Here is a 16520-nt window from a genome sequence, read left to right on the forward strand (position 1 = left end):
AATGGACACGTGCTGAAGGCATCATTTCGGGCATGAAAGATCTCGGTGAGAGAAAGGTTTGTGATTTTTGCTAGCTGGGCTGACCTGGAGAGTTAGAGAAAATTAAAAGGTGTGAAATATTGAGAGGCCGATTTCTCTTAAGTCACAAATAAGGATGCCGTACAACAGCTTGATCTTAAATCATTTCTGGCACCGACTGAGTAGAGAGCATCAGTGCTCCAGAGATCTGGCAGGATGAGGAAGGAATGAGACATTTCAGGATAGTGGAAAACGAGGGAGACACTTTTTTTTTTTTTTGCTTTGCTTTTCTTCTTTTTCAATGACACAAGAAGAGAAGGGATCCCTCTCCTGCCATCCCCCCTGATGGAAAACATCTCCAATGCAGTCCACGTGTTGCACGGAGCAGACCTGGAACTCGCAGCAGCAGCAGCGGGCACGGAAGTGAGTCTTCGCGCATTGACCGGTTTTCTCCTTTCTATGCTGATTCTTTCCACTCTTCTGGGCAACACTCTGGTCTGCCTAGCGGTGATCAAGTTCAGGCACCTGCGGTCCAAAGTCACGAACTTTTTCGTCATCTCGCTGGCGGTGTCCGATCTGTTCGTGGCTCTGCTGGTTATGCCATGGAAAGCCGTCACGGAGGTGGCGGGCTGCTGGCTCTTCGGGAGTTTCTGCGACACTTGGGTGGCTTTTGATATCATGTGCTCCACCGCTTCCATCCTCAACTTGTGCATCATCAGCCTGGACCGCTACTGGGCCATCGCCAGCCCCTTCAGGTACGAGCGTAAAATGACTCAGAGGGTAGCTTTCATCATGATCGGGGTGGCTTGGACTTTATCCATCCTGATCTCCTTTATCCCGGTGCAGTTGAACTGGCACAAATCCCAGGAGGCCGAAATGCATGGAAATGGCAGCAACCACACGGGAAACTGCGATTCGAGCCTGAACAGGACCTATGCCATCTCCTCCTCCCTCATCAGTTTCTATATCCCGGTGGCGATCATGATCGGGACGTACACTCGCATTTACCGCATCGCTCAGACTCAGATCCGGAGGATTTCCTCTTTAGAGAGAGCCGTGGAGCACGCCCAGAGCTGCCACTCCGACTGCCCCCACGAAAACTCCCTCAAAACTTCCTTTAAAAAGGAAACCAAAGTGCTGAAGACCCTCTCCATCATCATGGGAGTTTTCGTTTTCTGCTGGCTGCCCTTTTTCGTGCTGAACTGCCTGGTGCCCTTCTGCGATGCCAGCCTCTCCCAGCAGGGGGAGACAGAGCCCCCCTGCGTCAGCGAGACCACTTTCAACATCTTTGTGTGGTTCGGCTGGGCCAATTCGTCCCTCAACCCCGTCATCTACGCTTTCAACGCGGACTTCAGGAAAGCCTTCGCTACTATTTTGGGATGCAATCGGTTCTGCTCGGGCACCGCCGTCGAGGCTGTCAACTTCAGCAATGAGCTGGTGTCCTACCACCATGACACCACCTTCCAGAAGGATGCCCCTGCCGCTTTCACCGGTGCCCAGCTTCCCAATGTGGTGGCTCAGCAGGCGGAGCAGTTGGCTGGCCCTTGCTTTGATCAGGTGTCGGTGATCTCCTCCAACTCTCAGGCTTCCAGGAGTCCCAAGAATCTGCTCTTGCCGGCAGGGGTTCACTTTGAATGTGAAGCAGAGATTTCACTGGAAACAATAACCCCCTTCACGTCTACAGCACCTATTGACTACCAGGTGCCTAATGATAACAGCAGCGAGGGCTGATGCCAGTAAATGAGACGGATCTATTGTAACCAAGTAACAGGGCATTTGGGGCTCCGTTACTGTTTTAAGGGGCCCTTTTACTAAGCTGCGTAAGCGTCTACGTGCACTCAATGCGCACCAAAATGGAGTTACCGAATGGCTACCACATGGCTCTTGGGGTAATTTCATTTTTGACGTGCATCTGAAAAAAAAATCTTTTTTATTTTCGGATGCGTGTATCAGACACGCGCCGAGTGGCATTTGATGCATTACCGCCCAGTTACTGTGTGAGACTTTACTACTAGGTCAATGACTGGTGGTAAGGTCTGAGACCCAAAATGGACGAGCGGCAATTTTCATTTTACCGCCCGTCCATTTTCGGCAAAAAATTTTAAAAAGGCCCTTTTTTTTTACACGTGCGCTGAAAAATGTTTCTGCGCATGTCAAAAACACGTGTCAACACTACTGCAGGCCATTTTCAGCACGCCTTTGTAAAAGGACCTCTAAATGACATTATGGGAGCTCCATATACAATGTCTATCTTGTACCTGATTTTTCTAACTTCTACAGGAACTAGAACTTTTGTAGTTTTGTAATAAAATATTTTTAAATAGAAATTACAGAGAGAAAACGGGTTGCAGAGCCTCATGCCAAGAAATCAGTATAAAATGAATCTAAGGTGATACTTTTTATCTAAAGGAACCCCCCCCCCCCCCCAATTTCACAGAGAATGTTACAACTTGCCTGGTAAGTTATGAAGTTCACTTTGAATTGTGTCTATCAATGTTTTTAAGGGAGGCCAACGAATGAAACTATATTTTCTCTGCACTTTGCCAGGAGATACACATTTGCTTGAGATAGCCCAGTGCCTCTAATGTAGTTTGAAGTCGCATGTAATAAATAATTATCATTCTGTTCTGTAGCAAATAAATGGACCTCTCCAATGTACCCAAGAGTAACACTTACGGTACTTGGTTACTGAGTACAAGCAGGATTATCAGATAAAATGTCCCATCTTCTCAAGTGGCAAGTCAGAAAACTTATTCAAACTGTAATTGGCAATGCATTAGGAATAAAGTATTTGTTAGAAATATTGGAAAAAGCTGTTTGATTTCTAGGAAAAATATGCTCGCTAACAGCTGTGCAATACCATATTTTAAAGAAAAGATGCCAAATGTAGAATAAACAGAATTTTCTTAGCAGTTACCTATATTGGGGTGCATAAAATGATGGCCAAAATTACCTTCCCCAATGTTGGTTCTGTAATCCAATAGTTTTGTGATATGCTGCATAAAGTCCGCTAATAATCCAATGTTCTAGCATAACCTCTGTACACACGGTGTCCCTGACTAATTTTCTGCCCTCCAAATTCAGAATTGCATATCCATGTAGTATATACATCAATTTTAATTTCTCTAGATTAAGCAGATACAGAGAAGCCCTTCACACTTTAAAAAAAAAAAAAAAGCCTTTTCTCATGTTTGATTAAGGCATAAGGGCTTCTGCTGACATTACCTGGTATCTCTGCCTAGTTGTTAAAGGAACAATGACATCTAGATTGCAGTGTTATACTATAGCTGGCTTCCTAGACTTGAAGGTTATTTCAAACAGAAAGAAAAACTTCATTTTCAATGAGCTTATACTGGAGTGAATCGTAACGATTCTCACTTGGGACATTGTTTTAAAACAAAATAACTCTAACTAAATGAGCTGGAAGTGCTACCTAAAACCTTTGATAAGTGGAAGAAAAATGAAATTTATTTCGGGTAGTTTTGCTATTACCTTTCACATCATTTCAGAACTACAGAGAAGTGGTGACAAAAGCACCTTTCTTAAGTTCAGTAGGGTATGTGACCTGAAACGTGACTAGCAACTTTGGACCCCTTTTATTAAAGCTTAGCATGTGCTAAATGCTGCATATCCTACTTTATACCTGTAGGAGTCATGGCATTTAGCACAAGCTAAGCTTTAGTAAAAGGGCCCTATGTTAGCAAGAAAGTCACAAATGAGCTCATACTCCACTCCTGGATCTAATTGGTCCACCTTGATAACATCACATACAGCGTGAGCACCATTAGATGTGTAGAAGAAAACACATCTATGTAATGAGGCCTTTAATTGACTCAGGATCTACCCCACCTCAATGTTAGTGTGATGCTGTTTTTCATTGCTAGGATGGATAACTAGTTCTTGCTTGATTAAGAACGTAAGAACATAATAGTAGCCATACTGGGTCAGACCAATGGTCCATCTAACCCAGTATCCTGTTTTCCAACCAGTGGCCAAGCCTGGTCACAAGTACCTGGCAGAAACCCAAATCACGGCAACGCTCCATACTACAAATCCCAGGGCAAGCAGTTGCTTCCCATGTCTGTCTCAATAGCAGACTATGGACTTTTCATGCAGGAATTTGCCCAAACCTTTTTTAAACCCAGATATGCTAGCCACTATTACCACATCCTCTGGCAAAGAGTTCCAGAGCTTAACTATTCATTGAATGAAAAAATATTTCCTTCTATTTGTTTTAAAAGTATTTCCATGCAACTTCCTTGAGTGTCTCCTAGTCTTTGTACTTTTGGAACAAGTAAAAATCGATTTACTTCTACTCGTTCTACACTACTCTGGATTTTGTAGACCTCAATTATATCTCCCCTCATCCATCTCTTTTCCAAGCTGAAGAGCCCTAACCTCTTTATCCTTTCCTCATATGAGAGGAGTTCCATCCCTTTATCATGTTGGTCATTCTTCTTTGAACCTTTTCTAATTCCGCTATATCTTTTTTGAGCTATGGTAACAAAAACTGAATGCAATAATCAAGGTATTTCCTTTGAACAAATTTAAGTTCTTTTCCTCAGTTTTATTGTACATCACTTTGAATTATCTGGAAAAAAAAAAAACAATTCAACAAACCTAAATAAACCAAAAGTGGGCTTAGTGGATCCTAAAGCGGGACTTTCCAGTGTGCTAAGCTCATTTCTAGCTCAGCTATAAAATATGTATTTTTCTATTTGTTGAATTTATGGCTGTGTGCTGATGCTGAACCAAAAATAGTAGCAAAAAGGAAGTGGGAAGTGGGCCAATGACTCAAGAGACCAGGACAACAGAGTAATATTCACAGTGGTTTATTGTAGACTCGACACAGATCTGGGTTTCGGCCAAAGGCCTGCCTCAGGAGTCTGGAAAATAAACATTAAGGGCGTCTTTTACTAAGATGCGCTCATGTTTTTAGCGTGCATGCTAAAATTGTAGGTATGCTAAACATTAGAAATGCCCAATGGCGTCTCTAATGTTTAGCGTACCCACAATTTTAGCGTGCGCTAAAAATGTGAGCACACCTTAGTTAAAGACGCCCTAAGAACATAAAGAACATTTAAAAAAAAAACAAAAATAATACCAAAGAATCCCGGTATCCACTGGTTTCTCTCTGATACTACCACACACCAAACCAGGGATGAATAGTCACAAACACCTCTGTGAAAAAATGTGTGAAAGAAGGAGATGCCCTCAAAAGAATGACTCACCCATATACCAATTTTTTTTTATTTAACCGATTATTCAGATGAATTGTTTTGTCTTTCATAGGGTGAACTCCAACTCCGCAAATTAAACAAAGTGTTCAATAGTGTCCTTCACACAAATAAATAATTAAAAATTAAAAATATATCTTAGTAAATGCATTTATCTGTTGTCGAACTTGTTGCTCCAAAGATAGTGGTATGCGTCTCTATAAATTGCACTTATCTCCAAAACTACATATCACTCCTCAGGGACTTGGGTGAGCATACTCAATGCTGAACTTAGGTAACTTAGATGTTTAGGTTGACGCTGATATATGGTCGGACGCCATCTTTGCGATATGTTTTCTGCAAGTTTCACTTTTCTCCTGATGCAGCATGGTGAAATGAGGGATCCTTGGTTGAGGAGTTACATTTCTGTATTCAGCACTGAAGAATTTTAGAGCAGCTTAATACTGAAGAATTTGGGGTTAGTTCCGGTGGTGATTTAAGTCCATCAGAACTTTGGAACTGGATTAAGATAAGTGGCCAGCTTTAAATATTTGCTGTGCACAGCTGTTTTGAAAGACTTGCTTTTGATAATTTTTGTAGTTCAGTTTTTTGTAAGCACACATTGGGGGGTCTTTTACTAAGGCACACTCATGGTTTTAGCACGCGCTAAAATTGGGCTCACGCTAAATGTTAGAGACGCCCATAGGAATGCATTGGTGTCTCTAACATTTAGCGCTCACCTATTTTTAGCACGTGCTAAAAATGTGAGCAGGCCTTAGTAAAAGACCCCAAGTCAGATGTTTTTGGGGTGGTACTTTCTTCTCCTTTGGAGTTGTTTTCTATCAGTTCTTTTTTCTGACTGGAGCTAAAGCCTATGATAGAGGCACTTTGGGGGTTGTGGCGCTTATGGCTCCCCAGGCTGTTGAGGTTTTAATATTAAAAGTATACTATTTGCTTGGGTGATTCTTCTCACTGACGGTATTAGGTAAAATAATTTGGAATAATAATAAAAATTCAAGGCCAGATTTAAATTGCAGGCAAAATACAGGGCTGCAGGTTGCTTACAGAATTCTAAAATGATGCCAAGGACTTGATTTCTTGCAGCTTCTGAAGAAACAAAAAAGTGTCAGTGGTGAATTATAGTAGAAAATAAAACCTGGTTTCTTTTTAAATGTTCAGTTGCTAAAATAAACATTTCACTTTGCTATTTTCTTCATTGGCAAATGTCATACTGTGAGTGCTAATCCTTTGCCACTTCCATATGCCAGCTGCATGCTTTTCTGAACATTAATTCTTGCAAACAAACACAGATCCAGCTTTTCAGCAAGCTTTCTTCTAAGAAATACAGATTATTATTAGGGCTGCATTTTAATTACAGTTAACTCTGCGATTAATGTATTAATCGTCAATCGTGATTTTATTTTTTTTTAAAATTTGCATATTACAACAAAAATTTCTTCTACTTTCTTCCACTACCAACCCCTGTCCTTGGTGCAATCTAGCATCTCCCCCCTGCATTTCAGCATCACCCACCCCTGCACCAGTCTAACTTAAAGGTGGTCGTCTGTTGATCCTTGACAGTGGCAGTGTTGTGCATATGCTCCCTGCAGCTTGGTCCAAAGATTTTCCTCTGATCCATCCCACCCATGCAGAAAAAAGAAGTGTGCAGGAGGAGTCAGGACAGGCCAGAAGGAAAACTTCAGGGCAGGCCACAGGCAATATGCTTGAAATGCTGCCACTTTCAGGGACCAACAGAAGACCATCTTTAAGGTAGAACAGTAGAGGGGATTGAGAAGGGGGGAAGATGCTGAACCCCGGGTGGGTGGAGGGGAGTGAGCTGCAGACCCGGGGGGGGGGGGGGGGGGTGGGAGAGAGAGAGAGAGAAAATGGACCTCAGGAAAGAAAGTGAGATAATGGATCTGAGAAAAGAGATGTTGGACCTGGGGTGGGAGGACAGGGTGCTTGTCAATCTTTTAGGGAAGGGGGATGGGATTTGATATACTTGCCTTTCTGTGGTTACAATCAAAGCAGTTTACATATTATATACAAGTCTTATTTTCAGTGGCATACCAAGGGGGGGGGAGTGGGCGCGGTCCGCCCCGGGTGCATGCCGCTGGGGGGTGCCGCGGTGTGCACCTGTCAGCTGAGTTCTCTAACTTCGCTGCAGCTCCCTCTGCCCCGGAACAGATACTTCCTGTTCCGGCCGGGCAGAGGGAGCTGCAGCGAAGTTAGTGAAGTTAGAGAACTCAGCTGACAGGTGCGCGCCGCGGCACCCCCCCCAGTGGCGTGCACCCGGGGGGGGTGTCATTTCACCGGGGGGAGGTGTCATTTCGCCATGGGGGGCCGCATTGGCGATCCGCCCCGGGTGTCATGCTGGCTAGGATCGCCACTGCTTATTTTGTACCTGGGGCAATGGAGGATTAAGTGACTTGCCCAGAGTCACAAGGAGCTGCAGTATGAAATAAATAAATAAGTAATTACAATTGCTTTAATTATATTTTTAATTGTGTGATTAATCATGATTAAAAGTTTTAATTGAAATGCAGTCCTAATTGTAATAGAAATAAAATTCCCTCAAGTCAATCTTAGAAAGCATTTAGGACGTTTTTAACTAATAGCTAATACACAAATAATATGTGTTAACAGTTAGTGCATGGTAACTGTTAGTAAATGATCTCTTAATACAATAGTCAAATTCTTCTACAACAATTTTTTATAGCAAATTTCCTGCTTTCATGAGAGGCACTGTACAGTACATCTTCCTTCTTAGACCACATTTTTATAAAAAAACAAAAAGAATATTCACAAGTATAACTTACTGGACTACAAATGCTTCAAAATGTGATTTTCCAGTTGCCATACATATACATTAGAGTAATTCACAGCAATGGGACCACTGCTCCCATCACCTCAACTAATATAAATGCAGCTACAGAAAACTGAAAAGTATCCATTTATGCACAGGCAGGTGGGTCACTTTTCAGTAGTTGTGTCTCACTGCAGATTTGCATATATTATTTTAAGCCTACACAAAACTGATCCTATTTTATTATTATTTCTTTTTTAGCAAGCAGTTTCCTCTTGCTCCTTTGTATTTCCAGCACAGTCATTACCAGAGCTGGGATCTGGCATTATAAGACTTCATTTATAGCACCTGGGGATTTTCTCTCTCTTTTATATCACCCCCCCCCCCCCCCCAAAAAAAAAAATATATATCCAATACAGTCATTGCAGTGATGGTCCTGACCCTTAGCCATGCAGCAGAATCCCTGTAATCATCATAGACCTCCGATACTGGCCAGTAGGTGTCACCCTTAAGCAATGGACACCACTTCCTCTCTCCAGAGCTTTGAACATTGCTTCCACAGCATCCTCCTACCCAGGAATTGGACTAGGGACCTCCCCTTCAATCTGTTCAAAACTCTGCTGCACGACTTATATTCTGCCAGTATTTAATCGGTGCCTAAATCTAGGCGCCGATTATAGAATATGCTTAGTCGGCGGCACTGATTTCAGATTTTCTAGGTGCCGTATATAGAATCTCCTCCAATGTGTGCTTAGTGCATGAAAAACATGCTACTGCAAAGCGTGTTGAAGTATTTTGCAGTCTTTTTCCTGTTAGCATGTGCTAAGCGCAAGCTAACTGTTTTTTTTTTTTTTTTAACATTTGATTAGGGGACGTGTTATGGGTGGAGAATGAATGTGGAAGCGTCAACCAGCTAGTGTATTCACATTAGCACATGCTTACTAGCTAATGCTGAGTTAATGCAGGAGCACTCAGCTTCTCCTAACTAGGAGGCGGTAAGAGCTCTCACATTAATGTTTCTGCAAGTCCCAGCGCTAATGAAAAATTAGCATGGGACCTGTAAAATTTATAAAATGAATAATGCCCTAAATACTGCCATATTGAATCTGTGCTAAGCACGTGGGAAAGTCCTGTGTTAAGAAATGCTAAGCCCAGATTCTAATGCCCTTTAGTAAAAGGGCCCCTAAATAAATAATGAACATATCTTTTCTTCCTATTATCATGACTAATGGGGTTATTTTATAAGAGACTTGAGCACGTGGAACAACATTTAATAGACTCACGTTAATTGTTATAGAATTGCTCAGGTGTACATACATAAAAATAGGTGCACAGACACATCTTCTGCTTTTGTGAACATACAAATAGGTGTTCCTGGGGAGAATTGGTGGGGTGTGGTGTGATTAGCACTTTATGCAGTTTAAAACATACATCGGTACCTATTTTATCAAGGATTTCCGTATGTAAAGGCTTATTTTGCATACAGAAGAACCTTTTATAAAATTGACCTGCAGTATACATGTACATAAGAATGCATGCCAACAAGATGGCACATCAGGAGCAGAATGACCATTTGGGCAACCGGGTAGTGTGAGGGCCCAGGGCAGTGGGGGGGGGGGGGGGGCAGTACTTCCCTCCCACATGTCTGACATCCCTCTCTCCCCTTCATGACCATGACTGGGATACCCCCTCTTTCTACTTCCCGCAATCCCATTTCTGAACCCCCCCACCCATCCACCTGCGCTGAGAAAAGAGCTTCCAATCCAAGCATTAAGAAGACGGGGAAGAAGAAGCCGAAGCCGCACTTACTATCCTGAGGCCTGGTCTGTGCTCACATTGGAACTTCTCTCTGCCGCAGCCTGTGCCCCTTCTGACATAACTTCCTTCTTCTGCAAGGGCAGGCTGCAGCAGAGGAAAGTTCCGGTGTCAGTGGACCAGGCCTTAGGATGGTAAGTACGGACTCGGCTTCTCCTTCCCCTTCTTTTTACCGCATGGATTGGAAGCTCTTTTCTCACACCAGGTGGGGTCACCTGCTCTGTCCTGCATTCAATAATGATTTGTAAGTGGATGGACAGAGAACAGAAAGGAGTTGAAAGAGCACCAGTAATCTGAGTGGGATGGTGGGGGGGGGCAAAGATCCTTATTGCCTGGGGCCTAGATCACTGTCAGTCCACCCCGTGGCATTGAGGGGAATTCCCTATAAAAGTAATGCACCCTTAATAGAATAGCGCATAGCGCAGATTCCCATGCCTAACTTTGGGTGTCAAAACCTGTTGCAAATGCTGGCGCCCAGGTTAGGAGTAGAGACCCAGTATTCTATAACTATGTGCATAACTTTTTGGAATGCCCCTGATATGCCCATGTCCCTCCCATGGTGTGATAAGGCAGGTAAACATGACCCTAGAGAGATGCAGCCAACCCTAGAACTACCATACCCAGAATCCCTTGGGAGACTGAAAGAGAGGGGTGGACCCAAAAACCTGGAAGGGACCTCTAACACTAGCAGGAATGGAAGCAACTGCAGGAAATGGGGGCCAGTTACTGCAGCTACCAGCAGAGGGAGCTGCAGTCAAGAAGCTCAATTTCCGTGGTTGTGGAATCAATATATAATGCCGCCCAGCTGTGAGGAGGAGAGGGCGGATCTCCTGAAAGCTCTCAGGAGTGTTGGAGAGGAGAAAGTCTGTGGGGAGCTAACGGAACCTATGGAATATGTGGAGCAGGAAAAGGACCTGCTTCCAGGACTTCCCTGTGTAGAAGAGTAAGCCAGCATGGACTGGGAAAATACAAAAGCCAACCTTGCCAGCACCTAAAGGCAGTTGTGGGAGGCCACAGGAGTTTGTTACTGTGGAGTGGGAGGTGAACTGCCAGTCCTACTTGCTGCAGGAGAAAAGGTGATGTGCACATGTTTTTTTTTTTTTTTTTTACCTGAGCTTTTGAACTGAACTTTACTTGAGTTGTTGAACTGACTTTACATAAGTTTGGGAGCTGAACTTTAATTGAACTTTTGAACTGAAGGTAGGGTTGGTGGTTGATTATGTTTTGTGGAACTGGGGCTGCATTAAAAGGTTTTTTTGTTTTTTTGTTTGAACTGAGTCTGGAGTAAGGGGTAGTGCTGCACCAGAACCCTGTGCCCTGAACGGGGGCTTTTGGTTACAACCCCAAACACAGAATTGGAGGACCCCTTTACAATGGCCACACCCCCTTTTGGGATACATGCTATGGGAGTTAGGTGCCCTGCTTTATAGGAGAGTGTGTAATCAGATGCACAAGCAAATTTTAATGAGTGCCAATTAACATCAATAATTGGTTGTTGGCACCCAATTATTGATGGTTAAGAGCTGGTTAACCAATTTGGGAAATTATGGTGCCCTTTTACTAAGCCATGTAGGTGCCTACGTGTGCCCAATGCGCACCAATTCAGAACTAACCCCCGGCGGTAATTTCATTTTTCACGTGCATCGGAAAATTTCCAGCATACGGTGCTAACCAGGCAGTAATCGGCATTGTACACGTGCTGACGATTACTGCCTGAGACCTTACCACTAAGTGAATGGGTGGCAGTAAGGTCTCGGGCCCAAAATGGACGTGCGTCAATTTTCATTTTGCCGCATGTCCATTTTCGGCCCCCCGAAAAAAGGCCTTTTTTGCAGGTACGCTGAAAAATGGACCTGCGTGCGCCCAATACATGCATCTACACCAGTGCAGGCCACTTTTCGGCGCACTTTAGTCAAAGGACCTCTATGTGTAGGCATTCCTGGTGCATTCTTTGGATGGAGCAAGGTCAAAGTTGCAATGTACCTGCATACTTTATAAAACGCGTAAGTATATGCGCACATTCACACCTGCCTTGGAGTGGGTGTATGTGTGTGTATAAGCATTTGCAGGCTACAGAGGCTGGTTCTGAGTGCCTCTTATAAAGTTGGCACTCTTTCGACTTCTTACCAGACCTCCTGTTAAAAAACCTGTTCCTAAATGCATTTCAATGATGTACCTTATATAGCAGCATCTAAACAATTATCATTTTCATACTGAAAAGCCCTGGGCAGCAAACAATATTCTGACGGAGAGCCAACACATCTCCTGACGGCAGCTATAATAGAGGAGGATGAGATTCTTTAGTTCAGCAGTTTAAAGAAAGCTACATCTCAGAACTTGTGCCCATACCTAATACTGGTTGATCTTTGTCCTTCTGCCACATGGCTGTCTATCCCGCAGTCATTCCTATCCACACGAGCCATTGCATTGCGTGTGATGATATGCTTCAGAGCTAAGAGGTAATGCATGTGTCTGACATTGTGAATATCAATACTGTAGCAGAGCATACGGGAAACGCTTGCCTTGCATTTCAGTCAAAGCAATGGAGATCTTTCTACATTCAGGAATACTTCTAGACTGGGAATATGGCCAGGGCAACTAGCTGCCAGGTGGGCTGGCATTTAAAAAGAAACACTGTGCTACTCCAAACCAGTTCACAGTCTGTGCAGCGGGCCAGATAAGCACAGATTCAGCAATACTGAACATTAAGTGAAGCATTTTAAACTTTCCCTGCTCTGATCCACAAAATTAATTAGCTGCCTCATTAACCATCAGCCTGATTATTGCATTTACAACATGTAGGGTTGCTTAGGTGATGTTGGTGCAGTATAGAAAAAAAGTAAGAACGTTGCACTAAATGTTGGGTTACAATATTTCTACAATGAAAGGGCATGAAAGCAAAAATGTCTCCCCACACTTCAATTTCTATACCAGCTCATTTCAATAACCTGTGAAACACTTATTTGTGGCAGCTACATCTGTAGCTTAAAGAGGGAGTGTCGGGGGGACTCAGGGACCAATGCCTTTTGCACCAATCCCTTTACCTGGCTGAACCAGCAGCAGCCAAAGCAGCAGAGGCAGCAATGATAAAATAAACCTAGTGGAACCTCCACCCTTCTGCACTCTCACAGGCTATGCTGGATCCCACCCTCAACAGGAATTAGTATCAGGGGGAGTTTGAACCTGCAGAGCTAATAAGAGCTCACATTCTCCATGGTACTAGTTTACTTGCAATTATTGCTCCTCTGCAGTCTCAGCTGCTGTCAGCTCAGCCACCTGAACGGGCTGCAGCAGGAGGGAGGGAAGTTAGAGGAAAATTGCTGGACTGGAGGGAAGAGAGAGATGGAGATGTTGAACCATGTGGGGGATGAAAGGGAGATGGCTTAGGGAAAGAGAGGAGATACTGGACTAAGGAGTGGGGTGGGGAAGATGTGGTCCACAGATTGCTGTGAGGTCAGGTAAGGAGAGAGGAAAAAGCAGAAAACAGGGTGATATTGGACCATGGAAAATGAAGGAAACAAAACAGGGAGATGCTGGAACATGAGGGAGGAGGAGGGAAGAGAACAGGGAGATGAAGAACTGTGGGGTAGAAAAGGACAGGGAGATGCTTAACCATGGGAATGGGGGGGGGGGGGGGGGGAAGTTAAGAAGGAGATGCTGGACATAGGGGGAGGGGAGTGGGAAAAGAACAAGAAGCTGGATAGAGCGTGTGGAAAGGGAAGAGAAGAGGGTGATGCTAGATCATGGCAGAAAGATGCAGAAGAGAAGAGGAGAGCTGCTGGACCATGGGAAAGGGGACTAAGGACGAGAACAGGGAGATCCTGGACTCAGGGCCACTGAGATGGGGGCAAAATTCCCCAGGGCCTGGACCTCCAAGGAGGGCCTGGTGCCCATCTGACACTTAGCATGGCTCTCTGCTCCTGTGCACTGCAGAGCAGAGTTATCACGCTATCACATTAACTCTGTCTGCTGGTCCACAGGTCCTTCTCCTGCCTTCTATGTGAAGTACTTCCAGTTTGGATGTGGCAGGAAGAAGAACCTGTGCAGTGCAGCAGAGCAGAGAGAAGACAAGTAAGCAGGCCCGGGGCGGGGGGGGGGGGGGGGGGGGGGGGAGGGCAGGCCCAGATCGGTGTTTGCCTTGGGCCCAGCTTTGTCTCTCAGCAGCCCTACTGGATATTGAGGTGGCTAAAAAATGACATTGAGATGCTGAACCATGGGATGGGGGAGGCAGACAGAGAAGAGGGCGATGCTGGACCATTAGAGGGCAGGGGAAAGGAAGAGAAGAGGGAGAGTTGGATGGGGGTTGGAGAATGAAAAGAATGGAGAAATGCTAGAACATGGGGGCAGGGTGAAAAGAATAACAACAGGGAGATGCTGGACAATTTGAGGGTGTGAGTGAAAAAAGAATAGGGAGATACACTGGACCATGTAGTGATGGACAGAGAAGAGAACAGGGATATGTTGGAGCATGAGGGACAGGGGAGAGAAAAAGGAGAAATGCTGCTCATGGATGGGGTGGGAAGAATGGGGTGATGATGGACCATGGGAGAGGGCTGTAGGGAGTAGGGAAATATTGGATATGAGAGAGAAAAAGGAGTAGAAAAAGGAGTAGGGGATGATGGCCAATCATGAATTCACACAAGTAGAGGGATGAGCATGAATATACACGTTAAGGACTGAGCCCTGATGCAGCTTATCTTGGAGTGAAACATGGCCCATATCGGCAATGAATCCTTTTAAGTTAAGTGATTTCAATGATACAAACATGTATGTAAATATGCAAATATTAAAGAAAGTATACTTTTTTTTTGTGAAATAGTTGTTAGTGAAACCAGTGATGATTGTGGTGAGTCACAGGGTTGAAATCCCTATTTTGGGTGGGGGAGGAGGCAAAGGGCCAGAGGAGATGTTGGCGGAGGAGGGGGGCTTCTAATATATATATTGAGACTCACCATATGCTACTTAGCTTCACAGGAATCAATAAAGGAAAATCCAGCATTTACACACACAACCATACCTGGAAGAAGAACTGCCTGAAGTTCAAGTAGGGTTCAGGAAAGGGTGAGGACCAAGATATATCATTATGGATGTGAGATGGATCCTTGAAAAGAAAAGAGAATACCGAAAGGATATCAACATGTGTTTCATTGACTATAGCAAGGCCTTTAACTGTGCAAATCATGAAAAACATAGAGAGAGAAGTGACTTGTCCAAGGTCAAATGAGCACCAATGATTTTGAACTCTGGATTCATTGGTTTTTCACTCCATAGTCTATTTACTATGCTAGTTCTCTACAACAAGAACAAACATCCACTTACTCACTTCCCCCATTTTCACAATTCTTATTTTGCATCCTTCCTTCAAAGCTGTTGTCTCCAAAAAGAATCAACATTCGCAGGCTATTAGCCACTCACCATGTCATTTTGAATACTTACATTGCTGCCTTGACCTTCCAGTCTGACAATCCTCTTCCACACAGGACAGTAAGACACTAGCTACTGGCTTCATCGTTCTAGGAAAGGACTAAGATGAAGTGATTGAGGAAGCATGATGTTCCATAGTCCATGAATACAGTATTGACAGTACATCAGGGATTTAAACAGAAAGGAACATGCAGCAAAAAATCCATAATATTCCCTTGTGTGGCTGTCCTATGGACCCCAACCTCTCTATGGAGAAAGTAAGAGGTCAAGAAGGTGAAGGAGCTTTGGACAGACTTAAAGGTCTAATGAGCAGAAGCCCTTTTGAAAGGGGTGAGGGGAAAATGGACTTGGATCTTTTAGTAAAGTTGGGCTATGGAATTCCATAATAAGGGCTTTCCGACAGAGGGGGAATTCCATAATAAGGGCTTTCCGACAGAGGAGCTTTACTTTTCAGATGGCAACAAAATTGATGCATGTTTCTTTCAATAATGCAACATTCTAATATATATTTTGAATGCTTAAGGGGCCCTTTTACAAAGACGCATTAGGCGCTACGTGCATGTAGAGTGCGCCTAAAAGAGACTACTGTCAGTCTACCACGCCCCCTGGTGGTAATTTTAGATTTGGCATGCGCCCATAATGCCTGGATGATTTATTTACTTTATTCCTCCTACGCATGTCGTTTTCAGCGGTAATTGGCAGTTGGTCATCGCAGGTGTAGCGTATGAGCTCTTACCACTAGATCAATGGGTGGCGTTAAGGGCTCAGGACAGTTTTGGACACACGCTGGTTTCAGTTTTACCACATGCCCTTTTCCCGTCTCAATTGCAGACATGGTAAAAACTGTCCCGGTGCACGCCCAATACATGCGCCTACGTTACTGCAGGCCACTTTTTGCCGCAGCTTAGTAAAAGGACCCTTAAGTCCCTGGATAAATAAATTCCAAGGATTCAACACCACCAGCATAAAACCCATCCACTAAGGTGACTCAAATACGTTTCATTGTATTTGGCCCATCCATGTGTAGCCCCAGTGTGGGGCACACAAAATGTAAGGAGTTGCTCTGATGGGGTGCACATCCCATCACTGGCTATGGGGGTTCTTCAGATGATTTTATGTAGACTGTGTAGTGGACCAGACTCTCAGGGTGAACCTTTCTCTTTGCAGCAGAACCCTTTCCATAGAGTGTGAGCTGAAATGTCAGCGCCCATCCCAAAGCTGGATAAAAATGAGGTATTAGC

The 16520-nt window shown here is 44.1% G+C and overlaps 1 protein-coding gene across 1 annotated transcript; it reads left to right on the forward strand.

Moving 5' to 3' along the window:
• Positions 1-363: 363 nt before the first annotated feature.
• LOC115471161 (D(1C) dopamine receptor-like) lies at positions 364-1749 on the forward strand. The gene has a single exon (XM_030204863.1). It carries the CDS (start codon positions 364-366, stop codon positions 1747-1749), a length of 1386 nt encoding a protein of 461 aa, XP_030060723.1.
• The last annotated feature ends 14771 nt before the right edge of the window (positions 1750-16520 follow it).

The sequence above is a fragment of the Microcaecilia unicolor genome, chromosome 5 (assembly GCF_901765095.1).
Source record: "Microcaecilia unicolor chromosome 5, aMicUni1.1, whole genome shotgun sequence".
NCBI classification, from domain to species: Eukaryota; Metazoa; Chordata; class Amphibia; order Gymnophiona; family Siphonopidae; genus Microcaecilia; species Microcaecilia unicolor.

Excerpts from the sequence above, each read along its gene's own strand:
- LOC115471161 (XM_030204863.1), top strand. The coding sequence starts at position 364 with ATGGAAAACATCTCCAATGCAGTCCACGTGTTGCACGGAGCAGACCTG.